Source organism: Sciurus carolinensis, chromosome 10, assembly GCF_902686445.1.
Source record: "Sciurus carolinensis chromosome 10, mSciCar1.2, whole genome shotgun sequence".
Taxonomy (NCBI): Eukaryota; Metazoa; Chordata; class Mammalia; order Rodentia; family Sciuridae; genus Sciurus; species Sciurus carolinensis.
The window spans coordinates 77,293,571-77,306,682 of NC_062222.1; the positions used below are offsets into that span (position 1 = coordinate 77,293,571).

Sequence of the window (13,112 nt, forward strand, 5' to 3'; positions counted from 1 at the left end):
GTGGCAAAGGCAGCAGCCCCAACTTTCTGGATCAAGCTTAAAACATCAGACACCCCCCCGCCAAGAAGGACTTCATCAATACAAAAATCTTTCTCAGAATAACTTTCATTGTTTGTTTGAAGCAGGTCATCCTTTATATTCATCTTCTTTGGGTCATCTAGTATCAGCATCTGAGGATTATACATTTGTTTCAAAATTAAATCTCATGTTTAACTTTAGTAAAGAATTCTTCACCAAATTCTCCTCTTAGCCAAGGGCCACAGAGAGTTGAGACTTATGTGGCTATTCTGGTCCCATCCTCAGCTCTGTGTATATTTAACTTCATCTTCTGAGAAGAGGCCTCTGTCCAAGGGACCTGCAACCTAACAGTGGAAGATATAGGGAGTTTGGCTCACGGAAGCGGGGAACCTGGCATCATCTCCATCCTAAATGGTCCTTGGCTGGAGGACAGTGGCTGGCTGTCTTAATCCAGGCTGCTAAAATAAAATACCATAGACTGAATGGTTTGTAAACAACAAATATTTATCTCTCATAGTTCTGGAGGCTAGAAAATTTAAAATCAAGGTACCAGCAGATTTGGTGTCTGATCAGGACCCAATTTCTAATTCACAGATGGTGTCTGCTTGCTGTGTCCTCACATGGTAACCAGCTCTTCTGGGTGTCCTTTATAAGGACACTAATTCCATCCATGAGGGCTCTGCTCTCATGACCTACTTACCTCCTCAGGGACCCATATCCTAATACCACTACCCTGGAAGTTAGGATTTCAGTATGTGAACTTTGGAGGATATAAACATTCAGACCATAGCATTGCATTACAGGATTTGGGGGCTGTAGTGATGAAACCCACTCTCCAACCACCTCACTTCTATGGGGACAGGAATCTACCCACAAAGGAAAGAGATCAGAGACATCTATTGTTAGCAACGGTATGGGAAGAAATACACTTTTGCAAAAAATGACCAGAGTCGCTGCTGTTTACACAATATGATGGCAAAAATGCATTATTTTATGGGTTATTTATAAATTTGGAAAATGACCAAATTATTTACAAGTTTGGGAAATGACCATCTAACACATTGCCCCAGATTTAAGAGTTCTTCCTAATATAAAGTAAACCTAGAGAAGGAAACTCCTTGAACAGTTCATGAGAAGACTACTGGAGCTCTCTGGGGCCCTTGGAGGATCCTAAAGCATTTTAAAAGAGAACAGTGACATCTCCCCAAATCTCACTCTAATCTTGCCCCCACCTCTCACTTCTTGGAGATTTTTCTTGCTGGTCTCAGATACACCTCACCAGTGTGCCTCAGAGTTTGACACCTGCTGTTTACATCAGCACCTGCAGGGGTGCTCTTCTCCTGCTCACTCCCTAACTCCATGTTGACTTCTGCTCATCTATCCCAGCAGAGAATCTAGGTGCCCATCTTTGTTTTCCCCCACAGCACTTAAAAAATGACTTGCTATATTATACACTTCTTTATTTGTTTTCCCTTATAAAATATAAGTTCCATGCTTTTTAAGTTTCTTTTCTTACTATATCATCAGAGCTTAGTTTGACACATAGGAGATGTTTAGTAAAACTCCATTGAATGAATAATTGAATAAAAGATTTTTTTTTTTTTTGTCTAGATCTTGCTTCTTTTGACAATTCTCAAATGACACAACCAGATTTTCAGAGCTCCAGGTCACATGACAAAATCTTACAGATGCATTCTTATTTATTTATTCATACTGGGGATTTACCCAGGGGAGCTTTACCACTGAGTTACATCCCCAGTCCTTTTTCAAAAAATTTAAAAAATTTGAGACAGGGTCTCACCAAGTTGCTTAGGGTCTCACTGAGTTGCTGTGGCTGACCTTGAACTTGGAATCCTTCTGTTTCTGCCTCCCGAGTTGCTGGGATTATAGGCGTGTACCACCATGCCCAGCTCCACCTTTTCTAATCCCTGTTCACCTGGAGCTGTCACTCCTTCTATTTAAACATGCCTCTAGGACCTGTGTGATATTTAAACAAAAACAGAATTGAAATGAAAGGAGCTAAGATCTGATAATGAAGGACTGAACAGACTTGAGAATTTTCTGCCCTTTTGACTTATTCCCTTTCAACTCCTGTAGGACCTGTGTATTAATCTTATTGCACAGTACTCTAACTGCAAACTGCTTTGTATCCACCAAAAAATATACTTTCAAGTGAATCGAATCATACCTTCTCCTTTTCACATTCCTTGCTCTCCAATTTATAACTTTTCTTTTCCTCTTGGCCTGATTTATCAGGTCTATTCCTGGGTACTCATTAGATTCAGAATTTATGCTTTCATCATGATAAAATGTGGAAAAGGGACCCTCCCTTCTTCACGGCTGGGCTCAGATCAGGGAGTGGCAAAGAACAGTTTCTCCATGTTCATTCCATTCATTCCTAGCAAGCCTCCCTCTCCTCCCTCAGATTATAGAGTATTTCTTTCCAAGCTTCATCCTGAAACAAAGCTTTACTGTTTTCATTTGGAACCCAGCTCTAACCTATTTTTCACTGACTTCCTCCAGAGGGCCATCGATCACTGTACCAATATTTACCTAAAGACGCTTCAGGGAATGTGGTTTAAAACACACATAGCAAACAGGAAGTTGCAATCATGAAGAGTACCTAACCAGGAAAAAGACCTGTTCTGCCCCGGATAATAAAAGTCCATTTCAGAGAAAATAGCATTAAAGCCAGATATTCCATGTGGTAGATGGGAGCGAGGCCAGAGGAGAAATTCCGCTGGCCCCATGTGGGCACACGGGTATTCTCCTCAGGTGCCTTTTAAACCTGCATAGTCATGAAGAGCAAACACACCAGGAAAGAAAGGTGTAGTAGGAAATCCAGAAATATGCAACTGACAGGGCTCTCAAAATTCCTTGAACCCTGACCAATAGCATCCAAACATCCAAAGCTGGTGGCATCCGTGGGACAGAATTTGAAAGGCATTACCTTCCCACATTCTTTCATCTTAGTATACCACACCCTTCCTGAGAGTCCCACCACTGGGTTAACCACAGAAATGAGACCACTGTGTCCTCGTGTGTTCAACTGCACCAATCTTGTTTCCAGAAAAGAAAGGAAGGGTCCGGTGGGGAAGGGAGGCCTGACTCTCACCATGGACACATCCTCCTGGTTTGCTTTTCCTGTTTGCAACTTCCTTCTTTATTATCAGCCTTCCACAACTTTTATACCATGAAGATCCTTTATAGTTTCTTCTACACGAATGCCATGTTTTTGAATGATTCTGTCTGACATCAAAGATATAACTAACAAGTAAAGCTTCTGATCAGTACTAAGATAGCCAGTGTCTTTAGTCTTGATACAATTTTAATAAAAAAATAAAGGATTATGATATTTTGGAAACTCTGTGCCTTCATGTGAGTCATATATGTACAGTATAATAAGGAATATATTAATGGTAATTAATAAAGTAGAATAATTAAAGCTAATTATGATAATTTATAATACATGACACAATAATTAATAATAAGCTTATATTAATATTATATTTGCCTTGTTTGTGGCAAAGAGTTTCAAATATCCTTGTAATTTTCTAGTGAGTGGTTTTGTTATGCTACTGAGGTGACAACCAGCAGGCCCTTAGATAGCCACAGGATGACAGCTGGTCACCTGAAAGACCAAACGTGATTATAGGGTTGGAGTTTTGAATCAGGCTAAACTTGGGGAGGAAAGGAGGGCCATAGGTCAAGCTCAGTAAAGTGATAAACAATTTAATCAAACATGCTTACATAATAGAACCCTGATTAAGACACTGGATACTGAGGCTCAGAGGAGCTTCCTGACTGGTGAAGACACTGATGCGCACGGAAGGCGATGTGCCCTGACTCCACGGGGGAAGGGCACGGAAGCTCTATGGTCAGGAATGCTCCAGATCTTGCCCTGTGTGTATCCCTTATAATACATCTGCAATCACGAGCATAGTGTTTTCAATGAGAACTCTGAATCAGACTAGTCAATTGTGAATTTCAGGGGATCATGGAAACACCCAAATTTATGGCCAGTCAGTCAGAAATTTGGGTAGTATCCAAGATGTGACTGACATCTAAAGTGAGAGCAACCTTGTGGAGGACAGAGCTCTGAGGAATCAGATGTAACTTCAGGAAGTATTAGAATTGGACTGGAAACAGAGCACTGTATGTCTTTAAAGACACGTGTTAAAAATACTATAAAATGTTAAAAATAGAAGTGGTCAGAAAGAATCTATTTGAGTACAAGCCTCATTCCAATGAGGAAGAATGGTATTAATTTGAAATAAAATTAAGCCAGAAAATAGGCAGTGGCTCCTTTACTAAGATAGTTGTAGGGAATTATTAAATAAATAATAAATAATAACAATTATTATTATTTAGCAGGGAGTACGATTTTAGAAAATAAAAGTAATATATTAAAATGATAATAATTCCACTAAAATTTAATGAATTTCTACTCCATTGCAGGGACTATTTATGTATTTTCTAGGAAATGGTTTAATCTTAGAAGCACTGGATGATACAGGCATAATTATTATACCCACTTATAGATGAGGAAACTGAGGCAAAAAGATTAGGTCATTTGCTCAAGGTCATATTCAAGAGCTTGCTTTTTAATCAACTATGGCACTGTGAAAGATAACACTGAGATTGTGATGGGCTATCTTTACTTTGCTCCACTAGAGCCTATCTCACTAGGTACTTGCTGCTTTAATTGTTTATGCTTTGGATGAACTTCAAGACAAAGTTAATAAGCACTGTATTTATTTAAAATTATATTTTTATCCCTTGGTTCCAGAGTAGCTCCATGTTCTCTTTCCTCCTTTTGCAAACTGGAGTTTAGAATAGGGAAAAAAGAACGTATAGCAAGTTACAATATTAGGAACAGTTCATGTTGATGACAATGATTATCAGTTCATCTGGAAAAATTTAATAGCATGTGAAAATTCTAAATTAAGAGTTTAAACCAAATAGGAATTGCATTTATTATTGATCTATAAAAGTAAGTTAGGAATTAACCAAGGAGGAAGGAGCTCAGAATATTTACATGAGAAATCATTGTAGGGAGCATGCATAGAAAAAACATTGCTTTTGTATCTTATTAAGAAGTCATATCCTGAGATATTCTAATTTGTGAGCTTCCTGAGTGCTTGCTATGGACCCAATGACAAGACATGACAAGGAACCCTGAGTCCACAGAGACAGATCAACAAAATATCAGACCCTTTCATCAAGGGTAAGTAGTAGAACACATGGCTGAAGAGAGATATTTAAAACTTCAAAACAAAGGAAATACTCATGTAACAAAGACTGTTTATTTATGTGAAACAATGGTAGCATTCCAGTAGCCCTAGATCAGCTATTTTGTTTTGCAAAATCCTGAGTCACATCATTGGCTTCTACATGCATCAGGCAGTGAGCCCTTGCTCCAGAACAGAACTTTGTGAAAAAGAGTAGTTACAGCTGGAAATATGAATTTTTGTTAAATCTTAATCAAGTGCATAGTTGAACAGTGGTCAGAATATTCACACTGTTTTGAAACAGATTACCAAATCGTTTTCATCTTGCAGAACTGAAACTGTATGCAGACTAAAAAACGACTCCCCCTTTCCTCTTTGCCCCTGACAACCACTGTCCTGCTTTCTGTTTCTAAGAATTTGTGTACTTTAGATATCTTGTATAAGTTGGAATCATACAACATTTGTCCTTTAATTACCGATTTATTTCATTTAGCATAATGTGCCTCAGGCTCAACCATTGTACCATGTGACAAGATTTCCTTTCTTTTTAAGGTTGCATGATATTCCATTCTGTGTACATATCACGTTTATTTTATCTATTCATCTGTCAATTGACATTGGGATGCTTCCACCTCTTGGATATGGTGAAGTACTGTAATGAGCATGGTATGCAAATATCTCTACAAGACTCACCCTTCATTCTTTTGAATATCTACCCAGAAATGGAATTTTTCAATGATATGGCAGTTTTATTTTTAATTTCTTGAGAAGCTTCCATGTTGTTTTCTAGAGCAGTTGAGTTTTTATTCTCTTCTCACTGAAATCTCACTCAAATATTAGTTCTTTAATTTGAAAAGAGGAGAAAAGAAAAAAATTTTAAAAAGGAGGCAGTATGAGTGCCTCTCTGGCTAGGGCCTCTTTCTTCACTTCCCTCTTGCCTCCGAACAGCTTCCCCTTACTGGCCTGCTCTCTCCTTTGCCTGAAACCAATGCTACCATCTCCTAATGCAGCCAGACTTCCAGCCCCTATGGTAATCACAATGATGTCCCTCCCCTAAAACACACACACAGGATTTGTTGGAAGCGGTGACTGTGTTCTGTCACATGACAGAACGGGCTTTTCAAATGTAATTAAGGTTCCATATCTTTAAATAGGGAGATTATCCTGGATTATCTGGGTTGACCCAATCTAATCACATGTCCCCTTAAAAGCTGAGAACTGTCTCCAGCTGCCCTTTCTGGGCAGGAGAGATGCCCAGAAGGGAAAGTCAAAGAGATTCCAGGTGCCAGAAGGATTCAGTGCACCAATGCTGGTGCTGAGCTACAGAGGCCAAATGCAAAGAGCCAGCAGAGGTCTCTAGGAGCTACAGGCAGCCCGTGCTGGGGTCAGCAGAGACCCTACAGTCCTTCAACTATAAGGAACCAAACTCTGCAATACCTAAGCGAGCTGAAAGGAGGATTCTTCCCACAGTATCGAGTGGAATGCAGCCTTGCCAGTGTCTTGATTTTTAGTGCCTTGAGACCCATTTCAAGCTTTTAACATATAAAACTATGAGATAATAAATGAATGTTGCTTTAAACTGCTAAATTTGTGGTAACTTGTTATGACTGCAACAGGAAACTAATACATCCGTACTCAGCTGGGTCTCTCCCAGCCCACTGAAGGTGTCAGTTGGAGAGCCTAACCAACCAATCCCATGTCCACTTACTAATGGGCAAGGGTTAGCATTTCAGAAAGAGGCTTTATTTTCATCTGACTGTGCTAGTAGTTGATAAAAACAGAAGTTTTCAGATCTGGAAAGAGGCAGGATTAGCTTCCTGTTCAGTGATGTGGGAATAATGTGGGGTCCGGAGAAACCTTGAGTCAGTACATCTTCCCCTCCACATCAGGCTAAGGGCTGGTCATGATTCCTCATGCTTCTCTTTAAACTTCTCCCACCCTGATTTATTTCATTTAGCATAATGTGCTTCAGGCTCATCCACTGTACCATGTGACAAGATTTCCTTTCTTTTTAAGGTTGCATTCTGTGTACATATCACATTTATTTTATCTATTCATCTGTCAATTGATGCTTCCCAATGTCAGCATTGGGATACTGATAAAATATATGCTCATGGCTTAAAGAAACAAATTGAAGAGTACAGAAGGTGACCCAACGAAAAGTGAAAGTATCCTTGCTCACACTCCCAGCTTTCTAGAAAGTGTCTGTAATAGTCGATATATGGACCTTTTTCCTTTCTTTCAAACAGAATTGCTCTGTACATACTATTCTGTAACTTGGTTTATTTTTCTCTAATATATTTGTTTCCAATTTTGTAAAATAATACACACAGAACTGACTCCCTTTTTCCTGCTTCTTTTTAATGATCATATATAAAAGGCTGTAAGCTGCCATACCTTTCAATTCACTAATTCATAAGAACAGATGGTCATTTATGCTATCTGCATATTTTCACTAATACAAATGAATATCTTCAGCACATACATTGTTCAACTGTATGCAAGTTTATCTATATGATAGTTCTCAGAATGTATTACTTTTTTCAGAAGTGGATCTGTAAATCAGAAGTGGAATTCCTGGGTTAAAGAACATGTGCATTTAAACATGAATAGAGATTAACAAAATACTACCTAAAGGTGTACCAAATTCATTCTCCCTTGAGCAGAGTAAGAAAACATGTCTCGTCCACAGAGTCTATGATGTTGGTTGTACTGGATTTTTTCACCTTTACTAATTTCTTAAATAGAAAATATTTTCTCATTATGTTATCTATATTTCTTTCTCAGTGAGGTGCAACATCTTTTTATGTGTTTGTTTGATATTTACAATACTTTCCATTTCCTAGTTACCTCCCTTAGAAATTTTTTCATCATTTTTTAAATTGAGTTATTCAAGTTACTTGCGTGTTAAACAAATAAGTCTTCTGTTTGATGTGCTGAAAATACATTTCTCCTGTATGCTGTGTTCTGACTCTACTAACAATGTTGTTTTCTGTCACCATTATAAATTCATATGTAAATAGATCAATATTTTTCTTTTGGGCTTTTGGTTTGGGGTCATGGTTGTAACTGCTTTCTCCACTCCAAGATTATTTTTAAAACCACCCATATTTTATTTTCTTCATTTCTATATTTTATTCATCTGAGATTTATTTTACAGTAAGAAGGTAAAAGGAATACAGGCTAACTTTATCTCCAAATAGCAGTTTTTCTAACTTTATTTAATAAAAAAGTCATCTTTTCCTTACTGACATGAAATGTCAGCATTATATAATAAATATATGGTTAATTTATACTCTGTTTTTGACCTCTCTTCTTTGGTGTAAGCACAAATTGCTTTAACCATGTAACTTTATAAAATGTTTTTTAGGAGTTAGGGTTGTGACTCAGCAGTACAGCACTTGCTTAGCATGTGTGAGGCACTGGGTTCAATCCTCAGCACTACATATAAATAAATGAATAAAATAAAGGTCCATCAACAACCAAAAAAATTTTAAAAAATGTTTTTTATTTTAGTTTTAGATATCCTTTAGCTTCTTTGCCAAGTTATTTTTTTTGGCGAACTTTTTATCAACTTTCTAATTTTATTCCTGATATTTTGATTTTTTTGTATTTTGATTTGACTTGGATAAGTTACTGTGTTATGAAAGCTTGAGTTTTACTTACCCAAATGGATGCCATGATCTCTCTCCTTTTCCTTAAGTTGAGATCACACTAACCTATTAAAAGAAAAAAAAAATCATTAAATTGCATAAATCTGTGATTCAGAATGCAATCATCTTAGTCCAACTCTTAATCTTTAATCCAGAAAACAGAAGTCAACTTCAGAGAAAAACTTTCTCAGGAAAAGGATGTGTCTCTGACTGAGGAATCCCATTTGCTAAACAAATAATTACTGGGCACTTTCCACATATGAGGCACTGCACTAGATCTGTGAAGGCTCCACAAGGGAGAGAGAAACCTCTGCACTTGAGGGGCTTAAAGACAAGTTTCCTGGAAAGTTTATTTTTTTACTTATTTAAATTCCAGTAGTGGGTGTGGTAGAACACACCTGTAGTCCCAACTACTTGGGAGGCTCAGGTAGAAGGACCTATTAGACCCAGGTGTTTGAGACCAACCTGGGCAACACAGCAAAGCCCTGTCTCAAAGAAACCAACTAGAATTATGTCGGTTACTGCTTCCTTTTAACCAGGACAGACTGCCATTACAGGGAAGAAAAAGAAAAAGAAAGAAAGGGAGGGAGGAAAGAAAAGATGGAAGGAAAGAAAAGAAAGAGAAAAGGAGGGAGGAAGAAAGAAAAAGAAAACACAGGAAACTGCTCTTCCCCACTAAACCAAGACAAATTCCAGATGGCTTCAGTTAGCTTCCTTGTGCTTGATGGTGGAATCTCATGCACACTTTGCAAGGCTCCAAGTCTACTGCCTGTTATAAACAGACACATCTGCTCTTTGAGGAGGTCAGTTCAGTCCCTGGTAGGTGCAGAGGTGAAAGGGGCAGTTCTTTGGGAACCCGAGCACACTTTCCGTAAGTAGACTTTATTCAAATATGCTAGCATGTGTCCAGCATTGATTCAGAAACACAAGTTGCTCCCACCCATCCTGGGAACAAAACAGTCTAAAAATTCAACGATAGCCCCAAAGCAAAGTTCAACAGGAAATCACACCAACAGCCCCTGGAAATATTTAGGCCTGGGTTTCTCAGGCTCTCTATCGCCTAGAGTTGGCACTCTAGTTAGAGTCTAACACTTATTTCTCCCTCTGGAGTATAAAATAGATATGCGATGCTATTAATTGTAGTTTTTCCTATTTAACCAGATACAATTTCTTTGAGCCTCAGTTTCCTCATCTGTAAAAAGAGGAGACGGTTATGTGCCAGGTCGTACAAAAAGTACTATTCCACAAGGCTGGGGATGTCTGTTCACTAGAGCATAGTAGGCACTGATAAATACTTATTGAATGAATGAATGATTTAACAAGTCTCACAATAATGCAGTGCATTAGATATCAGTAATAATATCTCCATTTTGTATGTGAAGAAGCAGAAGGCACAGAGAGGTATGAAAATGTTCCACAGACACAGCTGGTGAGTAGACCCTACTAACTCAGAAACTCAAAGATACGAACTTGACCCACATGGTGTCTTACGAAGTAAGGTGCCTCACCATACCTGGCCAAAACTGATGCTCAGTATTTGTTGATCTAGTGTAATTTTGTAAATAATTAAGAAGTACTACTGATCTATCGTTAATTTTAAGAATTACTCCAGTGGAGTCCAAATGACTTAAACAATAGAATTTCAAAACCCATCCTTCCTGAAGGGCATTACAGAAATTACATAATTTCCTTTTACTTCTTCCTTGATCCTTATTTCTCAATAGATTTCTCCACATCACCAAACAGCTCTGGGAACAAGGGTTTGGTTTTCTTTATATTTTAAATTCTCGTTTTTCAGTCTGAAGATTCCCCCTTCATGAAACCCAATGGCAATGTCTTCAAGGAATAACGTTTTAATTAGTCACATTTAGGATGCTGATGAAAAAAGTAGTAACTGTGACTCTCTCCAAGGGCAGAGCCTTGTTATCTGTGCTGAACATAAATCCTTGGAAAGAATTTAGCCTGATCTGTGTGACTTCTTATCAGCAGCCGGGGAGGCCTCCAGTCACCCAGAACCCGCAGCCCCAGCAGAAACTACAATTTCCTATATTTGGTCATCTGCAATCAAGTGCTCACATTTCCCACCTGCTGACTCAGATGCCAAGGGGAATGATTCGTGTTTAATGAATCGGGATTCTGTCTCAACCAAAGAAAATGGTGAGTCTTTCAGGAGAAAGCAAACTTCTTCAACTTCCAACGCCCAACGTCCTAATCAACCTGTCTCACCTCAATAAAATAAAATATAAAAAAATAAATAAATAAAATAAGTAAAATAAATAGCCTAGGTGAACAGAAGAACATGCTCACAGGATGGGTAGGTTCCTCTGAACCAACCCACCGGGGACACTGAGGACCACTCCAGCTCTCTGGGTTTTTTGGTCCTCAAGACCTTTAGGCACCCGGAGGCAGAGATATCTAACTGCTCCCTTATGCTGCTTAGATGTTATGAAAAATGAATTATCCATGGAGCCAAAACAGCTAAGTATCAGCTGGAGCCCTGCCAGGACCCTAGCTGGGTGACCCAACTAAGGAACCTCACTTTTGTTCCCTCGGGACTTCAGTTTCCTCGATTCTGAAATGCAAGACGTGAACTTGCGTCCACGGAGGCCCCTCCAGCCCCGCGCCCGCGTAGCTGGGTGGGTACAGAGCGCCGACGCCAGCTCAGCGCTGCCCCGCAGCGAACAGCGCTCGCGGGGGTTAGTGGGCCAGGCGCGCCGACCGCCCCAAGCGGCGGGAGAGGCTCGCGGCTGAACTTACCCCAAGCGCGCTAGAAGGAATCGCGTGTGGCCCGGAATCGCGTGTGGCCCGGACCCGCCCGCGAAGGTGTGCGCCCCGGGCGCTTGTGCTCCGCGCGCTCCCCGCGGCGTCGGCACCCCTTCCTCCTGCCCCTCCTCCAGCCTCTGGACTCCACCTGACCGCGGCCCCAGGCCCGGGAAGGGAAGCCGCACCCCTCTGCCGCCGGGGCTTCCGTGTTGCACACAGGGCTCCAGCCCTCAGCCCTACCGGGTCTCTAAGCTTTCCCACTGGCCTCTCCCACCGTCCGCACGTCGAAATCCATTTTCTCGGTTTTCATATATTAAGGTCTTCAAATTTATTGCAGTACTTATTTTGTTTTAGGCACTGTGGATTCAGAGGTCGGTGCGATCCCTTAATAAAAGGTGGCAGATAACTAACACTGATAACAGTAATGTTAATCTAGTATTTAGTTTGTGTCGGGCACTCTTCTGAATACTTTACACCCGAATTGATTTAAATCTGTATTACAGTAACTCCATAAGGTAGATGTTACTAGTGTTCTCACTTTATGAGAAAATCGTGACAGAGATTAGGTAAATTAAGCAAAATAGAACTGAAAGTAAATGACAGAGCTAGATTTTTAAATTAATTTTTATTAGTGCACTATAGTTATACATATAGTGAAATTATAGTGAAATTAATGGTGACATATTTGTACGTGCATATAATAATTTGATCAATTTCGTCCCCTACTACTTCCTTTTACTATCCTCTCCTCTCCCTCCCCCGTTTCTCATCCTCTATTCTACTGGTCTCCCTTTTAATTTCATGAGACCACATCCCCCTTCCCCACCCCCAAACACATATCTTTATCCCTTTTTCCTTCTAACTTCAACATAGTAGAGAACACATATGACCTTGGACTTTGTGAGTCTGGTTTATTTCTCTCTACATGGTGTTCTCCAGTTCCATCCATATTTTCTGCAAATGGCATAATTTCTTTCTTCTTTATAACTGAAAAAAACTACTTTGTGTGTATATACCACATTTTGTTTATCCATTCATCTGTTTATGGACACCTAGGCTTGTTTCATAATTTGGCTATTGTAAATTGTGCTGTTATAAACATGGGTATGCATGTATGTAGTATGCTGATGTAATTCTTTTGAATAAACACCCAGGAATAGTATAGCTGGGTCTTATGGTGGCTCCATTCCTAGTCCTTTGAGAAACCTCCATACTGATCTTCATAGTGGTTGTACTAATTTACAATCCCCCTAACAGTGTAAAAGTGTTTCTTTTCTCCCACATCCTCACCAGCAATTTTTTTAAATTATTATTTGTATTCTGTTTTTTTTTTTTTTTTTTTTTTTTGATACCAGGGATTGAACCAGGGCCCTTTAGCCCCTGAGTCTCATCCCCAGTCCTTTTTATTTTTGTTTTGAGACAGGGCCATTTTTATTTAGAGACAGGA

The 13,112-nt window shown here is 39.4% G+C and overlaps 1 protein-coding gene across 1 annotated transcript in view; it reads right to left on the bottom strand.

The window, feature by feature from the left end:
- The window catches only part of Anxa3 (annexin A3), a 55,151-nt gene extending 43,310 nt beyond the window's left edge, over positions 1-11,841 (bottom strand). Inside the window, exons 1-2 of the mRNA XM_047566901.1 lie at positions 11,660-11,841; positions 8,916-8,968 (exon numbers count right to left, since the gene is read on the bottom strand). Coding sequence (XP_047422857.1) covers positions 8,916-8,930 — 15 coding nt within the window. The 5' untranslated portion in view covers positions 8,931-8,968; positions 11,660-11,841. The remainder of the gene's footprint in view (positions 1-8,915; positions 8,969-11,659) is intronic.
- Positions 11,842-13,112: the final 1,271 nt, after the last annotated feature.